At 35.0% G+C, this 17,386-nt stretch overlaps 1 protein-coding gene across 1 annotated transcript; it reads right to left on the minus strand.

Annotated features, from left to right (window-relative positions):
- Positions 1 to 1,980: 1,980 nt before the first annotated feature.
- On the minus strand, positions 1,981 to 16,294 carry LOC140920761 (uncharacterized). The gene is made up of 8 exons (XM_073369583.1): positions 16,202 to 16,294; positions 14,889 to 16,035; positions 10,035 to 10,193; positions 9,745 to 9,954; positions 9,559 to 9,651; positions 8,939 to 9,265; positions 8,685 to 8,842; positions 1,981 to 2,131 (listed from the first exon to the last, which is right to left on the minus strand). The coding sequence occupies exons 2-8, from the start codon at positions 16,023 to 16,025 to the stop codon at positions 1,981 to 1,983; spliced, it is 2,235 nt and encodes a 744-aa protein (XP_073225684.1). The 5' UTR covers positions 16,026 to 16,035; positions 16,202 to 16,294.
- Between the last annotated feature and the right edge of the window lie 1,092 nt (positions 16,295 to 17,386).

Raw genomic sequence — 17,386 nt, forward strand, 5'->3', positions numbered from 1 at the left:
ATCTGCATTTACTTAATGATTGTCGTCAAAATTGTTAGAGTTAAACGAGTATTAAAAATGGGGAATCTTTTAATATCTATGTTTACTTAATGATTGTCATGAAAATTGTTAGAGTTAAATGAGTATTAAAAATGGGGAATCTTTTAATATCTGCATTTACTTAACAATTATCGTGGATAGAGTCAGAGTATGCTCATGCATTTCATAGTACATGGCGACCGGATGGGCCATGGTGATAGTGGTGACCGGATGGGCCACGAGATGATTCCATGTGATTTGTTGGTTCATCTTATCCTTGCGGGGATTGTCACGTTGTGTAAGGTCTGCATAGACTGCACATTTTTGGTAAATTGTGTTGACCCGTGATTGGTAGCACCTCGGTAATTTAGTACTTTGGCCTATGATAGGCGGTACAATTATGATTTACGGTCCTTCGAGGAGGGTTTTGGTTTGGAATTCCGAGTCCATGCATTTTGGCATATACGCATTGCATTAAGGTGCTTGACACGCGAGTCGTGTTTGATTCAAGATTATGATTGAGTGTTTGAACTCAAGTCGTCATGGTGATTGTGTTATAATTGCCAAGTATGGATGTTGTGGAATTGTGTGTAAGTGTGATTGATTGAAAAACCATTTCGAAACTCAAGTTGTCGTAGTGATTGGGCTATAATTGCTAAGTGTGTATGTTTTGAAATTGTGTGTAAGTGTGATTGATTGCAAAACCTTTTCAAAACTCAAGTCGTCATGGTGATTGTGCTATAATTGCTAAGTGTGAATGGTTGGATTTGTGTGTAAGTGTTGATTGATTTCAAAACCCTTTTAAAGGCTAAATTTTGCTATTTTTCTGTTGTTGTCTGATGTGTATTCGAATACAGACATGTTGTTTTGCTACTGACTTACTGTGTAGTCAAATACAGACTGTTGTATTCGAATACAGACATGTTGTTTTTGCTGCTGAATGCTGAAACAGCCTTGTATTCAAATACAGAGATGTTGTATTCGAATACAACAGTGTTGTTTTGTTAAAAACTTCATTTTTCAACCTTGTTTATGCATGTTTGGCCTATGGAAACCCTTTTAAGGTGCATGCTAAGTTGAAAGGTTATTTTGTGCATTTAAAAACTTAAATGTTATGTGTTAATTGTTAATTTCGATTGGTGACCCTTTGCAACTATTGTGGAAATCTGGGCTTTGCCCTCAGATGAGAACCAGGACCATCCTACCGGTTAGTACCCTGTGGATGGGAATGTAGTTGGACATCCCTGACTGGAGCTATGTTAGGAGGATCTTGCGGGGCGTGTGAAGATCACTCGGGATGTATAGTTTTTTGAAGAATGATCAGATTAGGTTGACGTATAGGGACTAGATGTCTTTCTTTTGGGATGTGTTTATTTTAATTTGGAAGACTGTACCTATACCAATATTGTCAACTTGACATTTTATTATTGATGGTTTCCATGTACCACTCTTTGATGTGTAAATACTTTGGATTCGTATTTCAAAAACTATTCCTCTGCTTGTAAATTATGTTGACTTATTTGTCGTTGTGTTACGACTTAAATATTTATCCAAAAGTATTTTCTTCTCTATTTCTTTGTTTTTATGAATTTGTTTTAAAAAAAAAAATACACTCGCGTTGTTAAAAATCGGGGTGTTACATTTTGGTCCTCAACATACAACAAGAAAAGTCTTAGACTCGGGTTTCTTTTGGTCCACTTTGTTTAAAGATTCTTTTGAGATTAACAAAACTTGTGAACAGTGCCAAATATCAGGAACAACTATCACTCGTAGGAGTGAGATGCCTCAATAACCTATGATTTTCTGTGAAGTATTTGATGTGTGGGGCAATGACTTTATAGGCCTTTTCCTGTATCTTTTGGTTTTGTCTACATTTTACTAGCTGTTGATTATGTTTCAAAGTGGGTGGAAGCAATACCCACTAGGACTAATGATTCTAAAGTTGTTGCAGGTTTTATCAAATCAAATATTTTTTGCAGGTTTGGAATGCATCGGGCCATCATAAGTAATCAAGGCACTGGCTTTTGCAACCGCACCATGGATGCTTTGCTTCGGAAGTATGAGGTTGTGCACAAAGTTTCTACACCTTATAATCCCCACACTAATGGGCAAGCTGTAATCTCAAACAGGAAAATCAAACAGATCTTAGAAAAGATGATACAGCCAAACATGAAAGACTGGAGCCACTAACTTGAAGAAGCTCTTTGGGCTCATACAACAGCCTACAAAACACCAATAGGGATGTCCCCTTATCGGCTTGTGTTTGGCAAGGCATGCCACCTCCGAGTGGAAATAGAGCACCGTGCTTATTGGGCGGTCAAGAGATGTAACCTTGAGATGGAGAAAATAGGTTTGGAGAGAAAGCTTCAATTGCAACAACTTTGAAGAGCTTAGACTAGAAGCTTATGAGAACTTTCGGATCTATAAGGAGAAAACTAAGTACTTTCATGATAAGATGATTTCAAGGAAGGAATTTTCAATTGGCCAAAAAAATTTATTGTTCAACTCCCGTATGAAAATTATGGCTGGGAAACTTCGATCGAATTGGATTCGCCCTTTTGTTGTTACTAACATTTTTCCTCATGGTGTAGTGGAAATATAAAGGAAAAACATCGAGAAAGTGTTCAAAGTAAATGGACAACACCTCAAGCTATTCCATGAGAGCTATGTGCTTGAAGATGCTACCATAGAAGAACTCTCCTTAGAAAAGTCACCCTACACTAAAGTTTGAACAGGGAGATCCCTTTCGTTACTCTTATTTTATACTTGTTACTTTCATTGAGGATAACGTGCAATTTAAGTGTGGAGGTATTATTTAGGATTTTATTATTTAGAATTTTATTTTTTTTAGGATTTTATTTGTTATATTTCAAAAATAAATAAATAAATAAATAAATAAATAAAATGGACATTGCACTGCATGCTTTTTCATCAGATTTTGTGGTTGTAAGTGTTGTGAGTTTGTTTGGACTGACATGATTGGATAGTATCTTTTCATTCTTGGTAAAATAAATTGAATGAAAATTCTAAATTGTGTATCATTTGTGATTGGTCATTAACCTTCGTGAGATTTTTTAGCCTTATTATGAATAGAATGCATTTTTCCATCTTTTATTTCTTGTGTGTTATCTCACTCATGGTTGCTAGTTAAGCCAGAATTTGACTTGACTCTTGTCCGCATGCATATATTGAAATGATTTAGGCATTTGTTTCTTGTTAAGCTACTAGCCAAATAAGCCTACCCTAAAATTATCCAGTTGTTTAAGCCCTTTTGAGTCTAATTATCACATTCTTTGTTATGTAGCTCATTACAAATCTAAAAGTGAAAAACAATGAATTGACCCAATCTTGGGGGATAAAGGAGTCTTTCCTTAAATAAATATAGGGGTGTTCAACTTGTTTGTTTAAATTTGAGGGTTGCAATATATATATATGAGGAATAAAATGAGAAAAATGGTTGTATTGTGAGCAAAGAGAGTGTGAAAATAAAAGTCAATGATATTTTGTTGAGTTACTTCTTAATGTTGTTTTTCTCTCTTAATCATTACTCCTTTATCATCTTTGATTTTTCAACCTTAGTCTCTTTAGGATTATCTCACCCATACCTTAGCCACGTTACAACCTGAATAAAGACCTTTTGATCATTTTGTCAAGCATGTGGTAGTGCTAGCTTTCATGATGTGCTTTGAATGTAAACAGTAGCCCAAACACTTTTAGTGTAAACACTTTGAGAGAATTTTATATCCTGGAAGGACTCTATCATTTATGATGCATCTTTAGTTAACTTGTCCTCTTCTTTCTTTGGTTGTGATAAAAAAAACAAAAACAAAAAACTATTCATGATTGCCTTAAACTAGAAATATTTTTTTCTCTCACCACTTTTCATTCGTAAGAATATTTGGAATCGCATGCATTGTGTTGCTCGGAGTGCAAAAGCTTAAGTGTCAGGGGAATTTGATCATAGCATTTGGGCACATGTTGCTAGCTTTTTAGTTTGGTATTTTAAAAGCTCTTTATAGCTTAGAATAATTTTTTAGCTTGTTTCTAAACTTTGGGTCGAAATTGAATTATAATTTTATTATTTGCATTTTGACTGTTACTCGCTCTGTAGGCCATAACTTGAGATCTGGATATCGGATTAGCGCATACAAGCAGGCGTTGGAAAGCTAAAATCAGAGCTACAACTTTTGTGTTGGAATAAAAACCCATGTTGAACTTTACTTGGTGTAAATTACAAATTTCATAATCTGGACTTTTGTAATAATTTCATATCACGAGCCACTTGTTTTTCTAAACCCTAAAGCCCGAATACTGTATATTGGGAGTTTTCTTTCTTTTCTAGGGATGAAATTTTAGAATTCAGATTAATACAAGAAATAAACACTTTTTATTTTAATTTTATGGAAGGCTAATTTTATAAGATTAATCCACGAGTTCATAGTTTCATCAACACCTTGAGAGTCAGGTTACACTGTCAATTTCGCTTCATCAATCTATTTATATTTATTTGATTATATTGATATTTTGATTGCTTAAATATAATTTTAATAAGATCGATTAGATTCATTTGACAGAATTTGGTTTCGGTTTCTAATTTAATTGAATTATAATTTTGCGACGTTTGATCGTTAATTGTAATATTTTGATGATTGTGATTCTTAATGCAGTCAAAGAAACCGAATTTGCATAGGATTGATTACGCTTGTTTGATCAATTCTATAGTCAAATAAGAATAGAATTACAAATTAGAAATTAAACTCATTGATAGAATATGTGATAGGTTTAAAGCTCGAATATGTGGATTAATCGTTTTGCTCATCTGTTAAAACAAAAATCTAAAAAACCCCCTTTCTAATTTCAACTTTCAATTCGATTAATATTATTATATCAGAAGTCCTTGCGAAATGAGTCGAGTTATTACCTTTATTTACATTTTATCAATTGTATTTGACCCGTGTGTGAAAACGGATTAATTCTGTTTGAAAACATGTCCAGATTGTATTGAATAATAATTCTTGTTGAATCTTTTTTCATATAAATGTTGAAGCAAAAGGAGCGCATCAGAATATGTTCTTGAACCATCAGAATCATGAAATAGTTCATTCTTCATAAGAGAGTTAACTTTTCATGAGAACTTGACTTAATCATCGGAGTCAAATTTTGGGTTGCTTGCATAAGTCTGTTAGAGGTAAAATTGTGTAACTTAGAATTAATGGCATAGGCAACATCACTTTCTTTCAACTTTATAGTGAGTGCAACTTCAGAGCGTGCTACGTATCAAAGGCATCATCTTGGAGAAATTTGCGGTCTTTAGAGCGAGCGGAACATAAGCTTCAAAGGAAACTTGAATAGAAGCTTCAAAGTTTCTTGTACTAGGAATTTTAGATGCATACTTATCATAATCTTCAAAGGCATGCTTCAGTCTTTAGAGGCAGACTCGCAGAAGCTTTAGAGGCACACATGGCAGGAACTTTATACAAAAATCTTTAGAGGCAGATGCACGCACACAACAAAACGTGCATTAACCTATAGTCTAATCATTGTGTTGACTTTATTTGACTTCATCTGGCTCTTCTTCCTATGTTGTCTGTTTTTCCTCTAATATCTTCGTGTCCTCTGATATCTTCTTCTTATATCGTTTCCTCTATTTCTTGGTTAAATTTACTACACACTCAGTGAAATTATTAGTGCAATAAATTGTTTCCACAAAGTAGCTTTACTATCATCAAAACATGATGAGGAATTGTTCCTAGAACCAACCTGGTTCCAACACTAATTTTCCATGTGTTGTGTTCTTCATGTCGACATCAGCTCTTTGGAGAACTAAGTCCCCTATGTTGAGTATGTGAGGCTTCACTTTTTGTTGTATTTGATTGTCATCCTTTGCTTGATGATGACTTTATCCAGGGTTGTAGTGTTCACGTCCTCGTCTAACATGTCAAAGTCTTCTCTTAGTGTTTTTGTTTTTTAGTTATTCTTAAAGGATGGGAGGTCCTCTAACTAAGTTCTCCAATTTTTACCGGGATTACAACTTTAGACCCATAAGAAAGCCGTAAAAGAGTTTTTCCCATGGTTGAGTGCGATGTTGTTTGATAAATCCAAAGAACATGTGGTAGTTCTTTGGCCTAATTTCCTTTGGCTTCATTCAATTTTCTTCTCAACTCTCGTAGTACCACCCTGTTGGCCGCTTCAGCTTGTCCGTTGGTTTGTGGGTGTTCATTGAAAGTGAAATGTTGAGTAATCTTGAGTTCGACCATTAAGGTCCTAAAGGATTTATCTGTGAACTCTATTCCATTGTCAATGATGTCTACCTCGAGTATACTGAACCTTGCAAAATATTCTTCTTGAAGAAAAAGAGTATGTTACCAGCAGTGATCTTAGCTAAAGTTTCAGCTTCTATCCATTTGGTGAAGTAATCGATTTTAACCACTAAGTATTTCACTTGTCCAGAAGCTCATGGAAATGGTCCAAGGATGTCAATTCCCCACCAAGCGAATGGCCAAGTTGCATTCAACGTGTGTAGTTCTATTGAGGGAGCTAGACAAATGTTGGCATGCTTCTGACTACTTTCACACTTTTGTACGAACTCTTGTGAGTCTTCACTACGCGAAAAAACGCATTTTACAGCGCTTTTTTTAAGCCATTTACAGCGCTTTTTCAAAAAAATAAGCGTTGTGGAATCGAGCGCTGTAAATGATACAACAGCGCTTTTAAAAAAGCGCTATAAAACATGTAAATACAATGCGCGCTTGTTATGCACATTTTACAGCGCTTCTTCACAAAAAAGCGCTGTAATATGCACCCCATTATATGAGTTATGGGTCTGCTTTTAGAGCGCTTTTTAACACAAGCGCTGTAAAATGCACACCCATATATGAAATTATGGTTGGGCATTTTACAGCGCTTTTTTGAGGAAGCGCTGTAAAATGCACACCCATATATGAAATTATGGTTGGGCATTTTACAGCGCTTTTTTGAGGAAGCGCTGTAAAATGCACACCCATAATTTCATATTATGGTCTGCATTTTACAGCGCTTTCTCAAAAAAGCGCTGTAAAATGCCCACCCATAATTTCATATTATGGGTCTGCATTTTACAGCGCTTTTGTTGTACATTTTACAGCTCCTTCTCACGAAAGCGCTGTAAAATGTGCACCATTAAAGCGCTTTAGAACAACATTTTACATCGCTTTTTAAAAAAAGCGCTGTAAAATGTGTGTGTGTTTTTTTTTAAACGCTGTAAATTAATTATTTGAAATGAAAAGCGCTTTTTAGCTTTTTATGGCATTTTTTTTAAAAAGCGCTGTCTTTTATCTTTGTATCCAAAATTATTTTGATCCAAAATCACTTCACAATCAGTGCACACAACAACAAAACATATTCAAATACCATAAGCAGTTCACACAATCAGTAGAACAGAAATCAGAACTCTGTAACTTTATTAACATATATGTAACTCTGTAACTCTGTAATTTACAACCTAAGTAACTACATTCAGATACATATATACAACCTAATTTACAACCTAATTAACTACATTCAGATACATATATACAACCTAATTTACAACCTAATTAACTACATTCAGATACATATATACAACCTAATTTACAACCTAATTAACTACATTCAGATACATATATACAACCTAATTTACAACCTAATTAACTACATTCAGATACATATATACAACCTAATTTACAACCTAATTAACTACATTCAGATACGTATATATATATAACCTAATTTACAACCTAAACTACATTCAGATCCATATGCATGTTCATATATTGTGTCCTATGATCATTTACATATAATAACTAACAGAATATACATTATATGCACTAGCTACCATATAATATTCAGATCCCTTGCCCAGCAGCAAGCTATTTCCCAGAAAATCAAATAATTTGCATGTCAAGCACATACTGACACCAGTCTTCCTTTAATTCCATCAGATCTTCCTCAGAATATGATGGACTGGAATTGTCAAAGTACTGCAATATAAAAATTGAACATATTATATTACCAATACATTTAATTAATTACAAATAAATGCAATTAAAAGTATTTTTTACCTTATGTACAAGCTGATTACAGTAACACTCAGCTCCTTATGTTCGAGAAGATCGTACATTTGCTCCTTTTCGAGGTATTCAATATACTCATCTCCAAAGATGTCTTGATTCATTTGTACAATGGGCGAATCGTTGCTGCTGCCCATGTTCCTTTTTATTTGGATGTCAAGACACGCCCCGTATTTACCAAGGCGTGGCTGACTTTTATTAGGAGCAGCAGCAGCAGCGACCGATTTTCCCCGATCCAGATTTTTTGTTGCTGCAAGTTTTGCAGCTTTATTACCCTCCAGCCTTTGTAGTTTGGCAGCCCTATTAACCTCCAATTTTTGAGGTCTGCTGCCTTTTTTTGGCTGTAGGGGTGGTTTATTTATTTGGACCTACAAAAATGAGGTAAAATGTTAGTTTATTGAATCTGAAAAAATAAAAAACCTTAGGCAATAAATGTGACAAACCTTTTCGGGAGATGTAACTGATTTGTCCTTGGGAATCTTTTTTTCGAGGGCAACAAGGTGTGTGGGCCATGCCACGTAACTGCCAATAGCGTCGCTTAAGAACTTCATATCTCCATCGTTGTCCGGTATGGGCAACGGTGCAGTTGGTTCGAAAGCAACCGTAGGCGATACTTTGACATGGCCCGCGGGGATCGGAATATTGTGCAATACTTCTCCCGAAGTATTGTGCAATATTCCTTTTCCCACCTTCCGTTGAGTCGGCGAGGACAAGTATAGGACACATGTAGTGACACCCTACATCAATAGTTAAAACATAAGTACAGTTAATATATAAGTTTGTTTAATACATAAGTAATTACATAAGCAAGTAAGTAGTAAGTAATTAATTACCTCGGGAATACTCTTCAAACCGACGTTGCAACTCCCGGTTTCACTCTCCATTTGTATTTCAGGTTGGAGCTGAACCGGAAGTTGCTTGTCTTTATTCGTATTCACCAAGAGTGCCACTTGCTCCGATAAGATTCTGAGCTTCTCTAATACTTCCTCGTTGGAAGGTTTTTGGCGCTTCTCTTGAGGAAAAAAGCTTTTGGGAGTTACGCCAAATCCTTTCCCCCTCACTCGACCGGAATACTCAGGGACATTAAACACTTTCCCAAGAATGTCCCTGCACGTATCCTTGTTGCCCTCTTGAGTTTCAGAACTTTGTTCAATAGTTTCCTAAAATACATGTAACATTAAAAAGATAAGTTCAATAGCATTTTTAAAATACAATATTAAAAAATATTAAAGTGATAATATACTTACACAAAGTTCTACAACTTTCTTGACATTTTCATTATCAACCACTCCTTCTTTGTTAACACGCGCTTCCTTCCATAAGATATGACGACCCAAGGGTTGATCGGCTTGGGTGTCTTTTCTCTATTCGTTAAAATCATAAACAAAATAATACAAATTAGTTACACACTATAGTTTATAATACAAATTACAAGTGATGTTTAATTACTTACAATTTTTTGTTCAAGGCGTGCATATCCCATACGTGATTTCTTGTATGGGTGTTTTGGGTTGCTTGCCCGTTCGCGATTTGCCTTACTAATATTCTATATAAAAAAAAAATAGCAATTGTGTAAAAATTTAAAATACGCTACGAATATGAATAATAAAACACAAATGCTAATAAATTAATCACTTACGACAAACGCCGGGTCAGAACGTTTGGAAACAAATGCACTCCATTCATCCTTTGATATATAATGTTGATATATCTTTGGAGGTTCAGCATTTGTGTTTCCTTCTCTATCTTTTAGATAGAAATTTGAGAGATGGGATCTAAATCCACGATGGATTTTCCCAGCAACTCTCAAAACATATGACTTTCGTTCCTCATCAAGAACAAAAGTGGTCTGCAATGAAAACAATTATAAGTAATGTATTTTACAGAAAAAAAATTATAAATGACAAAAGAGTAGATCAAAATATTTACTTGAATGTCATTCCAGATGATATCTTTGGCATCCTTCAACGCCTTATCTCTCCAGTTGTCTATTGTTATTGGGACATTTTGACGAACAACAGCCCCAATGTAGCTTACAAACATGGAGCTGTTGGGGTCAACTGGCTGACCACTCTCGTTCCAGCCAACCTAATAAACTCATATAGTAAGTACATGCCCTAAACCCTAAAAAAAGATAAAAAAACACACAGCAAACAGAGTATATATAGTATACCTCAAATTTAATGCCACTGCTCCGTGCTTTAATCACCCTTTGCATGATAGTTGCACCACGTTTGACTTCTTTTTCGTAAGTCTTAGAGGTGCCAACTTCTTCATTTTGAACTTCTAAATCTTTGTTTGTATCCATTTAACTACAACAAGTTCAACATGCACTTTAGTATAACATCAACAAGCTCAACATGGATCATGCATTATTATAAACAAACTCAACATGTATCAGTATATCTTAAAAAAGCTCAACATGCATTCTAATGATTACAAAAATTTAATAACATCAATACCTGAATAATGATGGTTCGAAGAAAGACGAAATGCAAAGAAAAGAGGGTTTGCAGAAAGTTCACAGAAATATGGTTCACAGAAATACGGTTTGAAGAAATACGTAATGAGGGTTACGTATTTCAATGAAAATATATTGTGTGAAATGGGAGAGATGATCTTGGATGGAAATAAGGTTCGAAATGAAGGAGATGATCGTGGAAATAAGGTTCGTAAAGGACGGGATGATAGGGTTTGCAAAAGAAGAGAAGAAATGAAGGTTGAGATGAAGGTTACGTAATGAAGAGGAAACTGAAGAGGTAACTGTTATATATACGTAACACTTTTACAGCGCTTTTTATAAGCCTTTTACAGCGCTTATTTTGTAAAGCGCTCTAAAAGGCTTCTTTAGTTAAATTTTTAAAAGGCTCTTTTACAGCGCTTTTTTCAAATAAGCGCTGTAAAAGACCTCCGTGTGTTATTATGTTATTTGAATGCCTTTTACAGCGCTTTTTTCAAATAAGCGCTGTAAAAGACCTCCGTGTGTTATTATGTTATTTGAATGCCTTTTACAGCGCTTTTTTCAAATAAGCGCTGTAAAAGACCTCCGTGTGTTATTATGTTATATGAATGCCTTTTACAGCGCTTTCACACATAAGCGCTCTAAAAGGCTTCTTTAGTTAAATTTTTAAAAGGCTCTTTTACAGCGCTTTTTTCAAATAAGCGCTGTAAAAGACCTCCGTGTGTTATTATGTTATATGAATGCCTTTTACAGCGCTTTCACACATAAGCGCTCTAAAAGGCTTCTTTAGTTAAATTTTTAAAAGGCTCTTTTACAGCGCTTTTTTCAAATAAGCGCTGTAAAAGACCTCCGTGTGTTATTATGTTATTTGAATGCCTTTTACAGCGCTTTTACACATAAGCGCTCTAAAATGTCTCTTTATGTTAATTTTAAGAGGCTCTTTTACAGCGCTTTTCCCAAATAAGCGCTGTAAAAGACCTCCGTGTGTTATTATGTTATATGAATGTTTTTTAAAGCCTTTTACAGCGCTTTTCCACATAAGCGCTCTAAAATGTCTCTTTATGTTAATTTTAAAAGGCTCTTTTACAGCGCTTTTTCCAAATAAGCGCTGTAAAAGGCCTTATTGTTTTTGTGTTTTGTTATGTTATGTTATTTTTTAAACAAGCTCAACATGCATGCAAAACCCACATAGTAGTAACTGGTCACCACAAAAATCCCTTCCTCTTCACCAAACTCTTCTCCTTTTATGCATCTTCTTCACAAACATCAAAGCTTACTCTTTCACAATTCAATCTCCACCTCAACACCCTTTTTATCTCTTTACATTCTCTTTCCTTCTTAAATCGAAACTTAATTGGTATTCAGGATCATTGCCATGTTGCGAAAAATGGGTTTGTGTCTGGTGTTTTTGGGGATTCCCATGATGCGTACAAGGTGTTTGAAGAAATGGGTTTGTGTCTGATGTTTTTTGGATTCCCATGATGCGTACAAGGTGTTTGAAGAAATGGGTTTGTGTCTGATGTTTTTTGGATTCCCATGATGCGTACAAGGTGTTTGAAGAAATTAGGTGTCTGATGAATATTATTTTTAAAGCTTTTTTACAGCGCTTTGTCAAATAAGCGCTGTAAAATGTCTTTTTTACTCACTTTCAAAAGAGTCGTTTACAGCGCTTTGTGTGAAAAGCGCTGTAAAAGGTATAAAACACTCATTATTTTATTTTTAAAAGGATCTTTTACAGCGCTTTTTAAGATAAGCGCTGTAAAATGTCTCTTTATTTTATTTTTGTGTTTGGTTTATTTGGGTTGGGATGACATTAAAAACATTTTTATCATTGTTTATTGGATTAAAAATATTGTTATCATTGTCTTTATCACAATACTTTAGGAGATGATGAATTATTAGAAATGAGTATTCTGAAGAATCTATATATATATATGCACTGAGCAAAAGAGAATCTCTCTATTCAGTTCAGTTCAGTTCATGTAAATTACTAATTTATATTCAGTTCAGTTCATGTAAATCAAGCTAAATATAAAACACTCATTGTTACATGAACTTGGTATAAAACACTCAAATCAAGCTAAATATAAGCAGAAAATAAATTAATCAGAAAATAAATTAATCAGAACTTAGTATAAAACACTCAATTCAGATTACATGCATATTTACAATAACACAGTTCAGATTACATGCATAGCTTATATAAAACAATTAAACATATATATACATTAAGATGCCCTTCTTCTTTTCCTGGTGACATTCACATTTGTTTGTCCATTTACAATACGAAACGATGGATTAATCCAAATTCCCTCATCATGATCATCTCTAAGATATAAACCATCATCAGTTGAATCAATTTCATGTGGTTGTTGTGATGTTGCAAATAAAAGATCATTACCAACATCTTCATCATTATTGTTATCATCACTTATTTTATTGGTCGATAGGACAACAGACCATTTATCATTAGAAGGATCAGTGACATAAAACACTTGTTGAGCTTGCGACGCTAAAATAAAAGGCTCGTCTTTGTATCCCACCCTATTAAAATCGACAAGCAAGAATCCTGACTCATCAATCCGAACGCCATTATTATTATCGACCCACTTGCAACCAAATATGGGAACACGAAACATTGTGTAGTCTAACTCCCATATGCGCTCGATAACCCCAAAATATGATAGATTTGCATATATTGGGTTTTTGTCTTTTGCACTTGAGACATGCATCGCTTCAGCTACGAGAGTGACTCCACTATTTTGCATAGTGGTCTGATCATCTTGTTCTTTGGTATAAAATGTGTAGCCGTTAATAACATAACCAGTGTAAGAAAAGACATGTAAGCTCGGACCATTTGCTAGCCACCTCAATCTATTTGAAATTGATCCGGGGTCTATATCAAATTTTGACATTATGTGATTTTTTAACCATGTTACAAAACTTCGATTGTGCTCTCGAGTTATCCAATTTTGATTCCTATTCATGTTCAAACGAGATAACTGATCAATGTGTATTGTAACATACGGTTGAACCTCATCATCATTGTGCAGAACATACAATTGTGCCTGCTCCCATTCTGTCCTTGATATAGTCAGTAGTCTCCTTCCAGTTATCCCTTCTCCTGATAGTCTTCCCGAATGACGAGACATGGGAAGCCCTATGGATTCAACATTGGACAGATATTCAGTACAAAATTCAGCAGCCTCTTCAACAATGTATCGTTCAGCAATACAACCTTCTGGTCGACTTCTACTTTTTACGTACCCTTTTAATATTTTCATATATCGTTCTATCGGATACATCCATCTCATATAAGCTGGCCCACAAAGTTGTGTCTCCTTAACCAGATGAACAGTAAGGTGAACCATTATATCAAAAAACGATGGTGGGAAATACATTTCAAGCTCACACAAAGTAACAACAATTTCCCTCTGCAATGTCGGTAATTTCTGAGGGTCGATCACTTTACTACAAATTTCCCTGAAGAAGAAACATAATCTAGTTAAGGCTAGTCGAACTTTTTCAGGTAAAATGGAACGTATACCTATTGGTAGCAAATGCTCCATTATAATATGACAATCATGGGTCTTCAAACCTTTTAACTTGAGGTCTTTCATACAAACCAAATTTTTAATGTTCGAAGAGTATCCTTCTGGAACTTTAACTTCGTGTAGAAATTTACATAAAACAATTTTTTCCTTTCTAGATAGAGTATGAGCGGCTGGAGGTAGATATGTGCGATTTCCTTTCTTTACTGGAGCCAGTTCATTTCTTATTCCCATATCGACCAAGTCCAATCTTGCATTGACGCCATCTTTAGACTTTCCTGGAACATTGAGTAACGTACCAATAACACTTTCAAATACATTTTTTTCAATATGCATCACATCGAGGAAATGTCTTACATACAATGACTTCCAATATGGCAATTCAAAGAAAATTGACTTTTTCTTCCACCCAGTTTTCACCAGCTCTCCCGCAAAAGGTTTGCCAAATTTATTGGTCAAACCTTGTACTTTTTCAAGTATTTGATATCCAGTCGGTGCTAAAGGAGCTTTACCTTCCTCTGATTTTCCATTGAATGCATTTCTCCACCCACGATACTGATGACTATAAGGTAAAAATCTACGATGTCCAAGAAACACATTCTTCTTACAATGTTTCAACCGCATCCAATTTGTACTCTCTTCACATATAGGACATGCACACTGACCTTTAATGCTATATCCTGATAAATTACCATATGCTGGAAAATCATTAATTATGCCGAACAACATAACCCTTAAATTGAAACATTCTTTCTTATACCCATCATAAACTTCCACACCTGTCTCCCACATACTTTTTAAATTTTCGATTAGAGGAGTCAAGTATACGTCGATATCATTCCCCGGTTGTTTGGGTCCAGAAATTAACAGAGACAACATCATAAACTTACGCTTCATACATAACCATGGAGGTAGGTTATATATTACCAAAATCACAGGCCACGTGCTATGTGAGATGCTTTGAAGACCATGTGGATTCATTCCATCAGTAGAAAGTGCAAGTCTTAGATTTCTTGACTCTATCCCGAATTCAGGATACTCGTGATCAATTTTTGCCCATTGTGGGGAATCTGCAGGGTGTCGAAACATTCCATCTCTAATTCTTTCATCTGCATGCCATGTCAAGTGTTTTGAATCTTCTTCACTGCGATACATGCGCCTAAATCTTGGTATTATAGGAAAATACCACACGACTTTTGCTGGAGTAGATTCTTTCTTCTTATATCGAGAGACATTGCATTTCGGACACGCCTTAAGTAGTTCATATTCGTTTCGAAATAAAATGCAATCGTTAGGACACGCATGAATCCTTTCGTAACTCATTCCAATAGAACACAAAATCCGTTTAGCCTCGTAGGTTCGACTGGGAAGTTCATTATCATCTGGCAACATATCTTTTATGAGTGTTAATAATTCCGTAAAGCTTTTATCAGACCATCCATTACTCGCTTTTAAGTTGTACAACTTTAATATCGCTGACAGTCTTGTGAATTTAGTACAACCATTATATAATTCTTTCTCTGCATCACTCAACAAACTTTCAAACATTTTAGGACAATCTCGAAGATCTTCTTCAACTGCTTTTGCAATCTCATCAACTCGGTCCGGCTCATATGTATCTGTATCGAAATCAGTTGAAGCATATGTAGAACTATTCTCAAAATTAATGTTTCCTTTTTTTTTCTCACCATGTCTTATCCAACATGTGTAGCTTTGATCAATTCCATTACATACTAGATGTCCTTCTAATTCATCTTCTCTAACACGTTTTCCAAAACAACATTTTAAACAAGGACAAACTACTCTATTTGGATCTTTTGCATTCTTCACTGCAAACTCAACAAACTCCTTCACTCCAATTTCATACTCTTTTGACAATCGATTGGCTGAAATCCATTTCCTATCCATATTATACCACCTATATAAATGCAGTAACAAAAATAATAAGCTTTCAAAACATATCAACAAGTTTCAAAAAGAAACCAATATCAACTAACAATTTCAAAACAGAACAGATCATGTGGTATGAGTTTTTGACAATTTTTGACAATTTCAAAACATAACAGATCATGTGTAAAAAATACCTTAGACAACGTAGATGGCCGCACAGTACGTAGAGGATATTAGGGTTCGCAACGTATATAATTATTTGAAAGATGTAGAGGATATGAGGGTTTCCAACGTATATAATTATTTTAAAGATGTATTTTACAGCGCTTGTGAAAAACGCGCTGTAATAGGTAGTTAAATTCAATGAAAGCGCATGTGTTTTACAGCGCTTGTGAAAAACGCGCTGTAATAGGTAGTTAAATTCAATGAAAGCGCATGTGTTTTACAGCGCTTGTGAAAAAAGCGATGTAATAGGTAGTTAAATTCAATGAAAGCGCATGTATTTTACAGCGCTTGTGAAAAAAGCGCTGTAATAGGTAGTTAAATTCAATGAAAGCGCATGTATTTTACAGCGCTTGTGAAAAAAGCGATGTATTAGGTAGTTCAAATATTTGGAAGCGCATGTGTTTACAGCAGCTTTCTCATATCACAAGATAACAATATGTGGTATGTGGTTGAAAACACGGATCACGTCATCAGAACCAACAACACAGACGCAACCTCCGATGAGAAACCTCAAGCACAGTGGACGGAAGATGAAAACGCTAAGGTACTCCTAAACTCTAAAGCTCATTTATTTCTAACATGTGCTTTGAGCAGGGAAGAATATGACAGAGTTGAAAAATGCAAAAACGCTAAGGAACTTTGGGACACTCAAAGGATCCATCATGAAGGATCAAGTCATGTAAAAGAAACAAGGATTGACATGGGAGTAAGAGATTTCGAATTATTTGAAATGAAGAAGGAGGAAACCGTTGATGAAATTTTCTCAAGGTTAACAATCATATTAAACAACTTGAGATCTCTTGGAAAGGTATACTGCGTTCAAGAAAGGATAAGAAAAATCCTAAGGAGTTTACCAAAAGAATGGAGGCCAATGGTGACTACCATTGCAGAAGCAATAGACTTGGCCAACATAAAATTAGAAGATTTAGTTGGAACTCTAAGAGCTCATGAACCATTATTGCTGGTAGATAAACCAAGCAGAAAGGGAAAAATGATTGCTCTAAAAACAAGTCAAATAGAAAGTTCATCCTCTAAGAAGACTGAAGATGTCATGAAAAAGGGAAGCTCAAAGTATCCTCTATCTAAGGAAGAGGATGAACTCGCTCTAATTTCCAGAAGAATTCAGAGGATGATAAATCGAAGAGGACAAGATA

The sequence above is a fragment of the Cicer arietinum genome, chromosome 6, assembly GCF_000331145.2.
Source record: "Cicer arietinum cultivar CDC Frontier isolate Library 1 chromosome 6, Cicar.CDCFrontier_v2.0, whole genome shotgun sequence".
Taxonomy (NCBI): Eukaryota; Viridiplantae; Streptophyta; class Magnoliopsida; order Fabales; family Fabaceae; genus Cicer; species Cicer arietinum.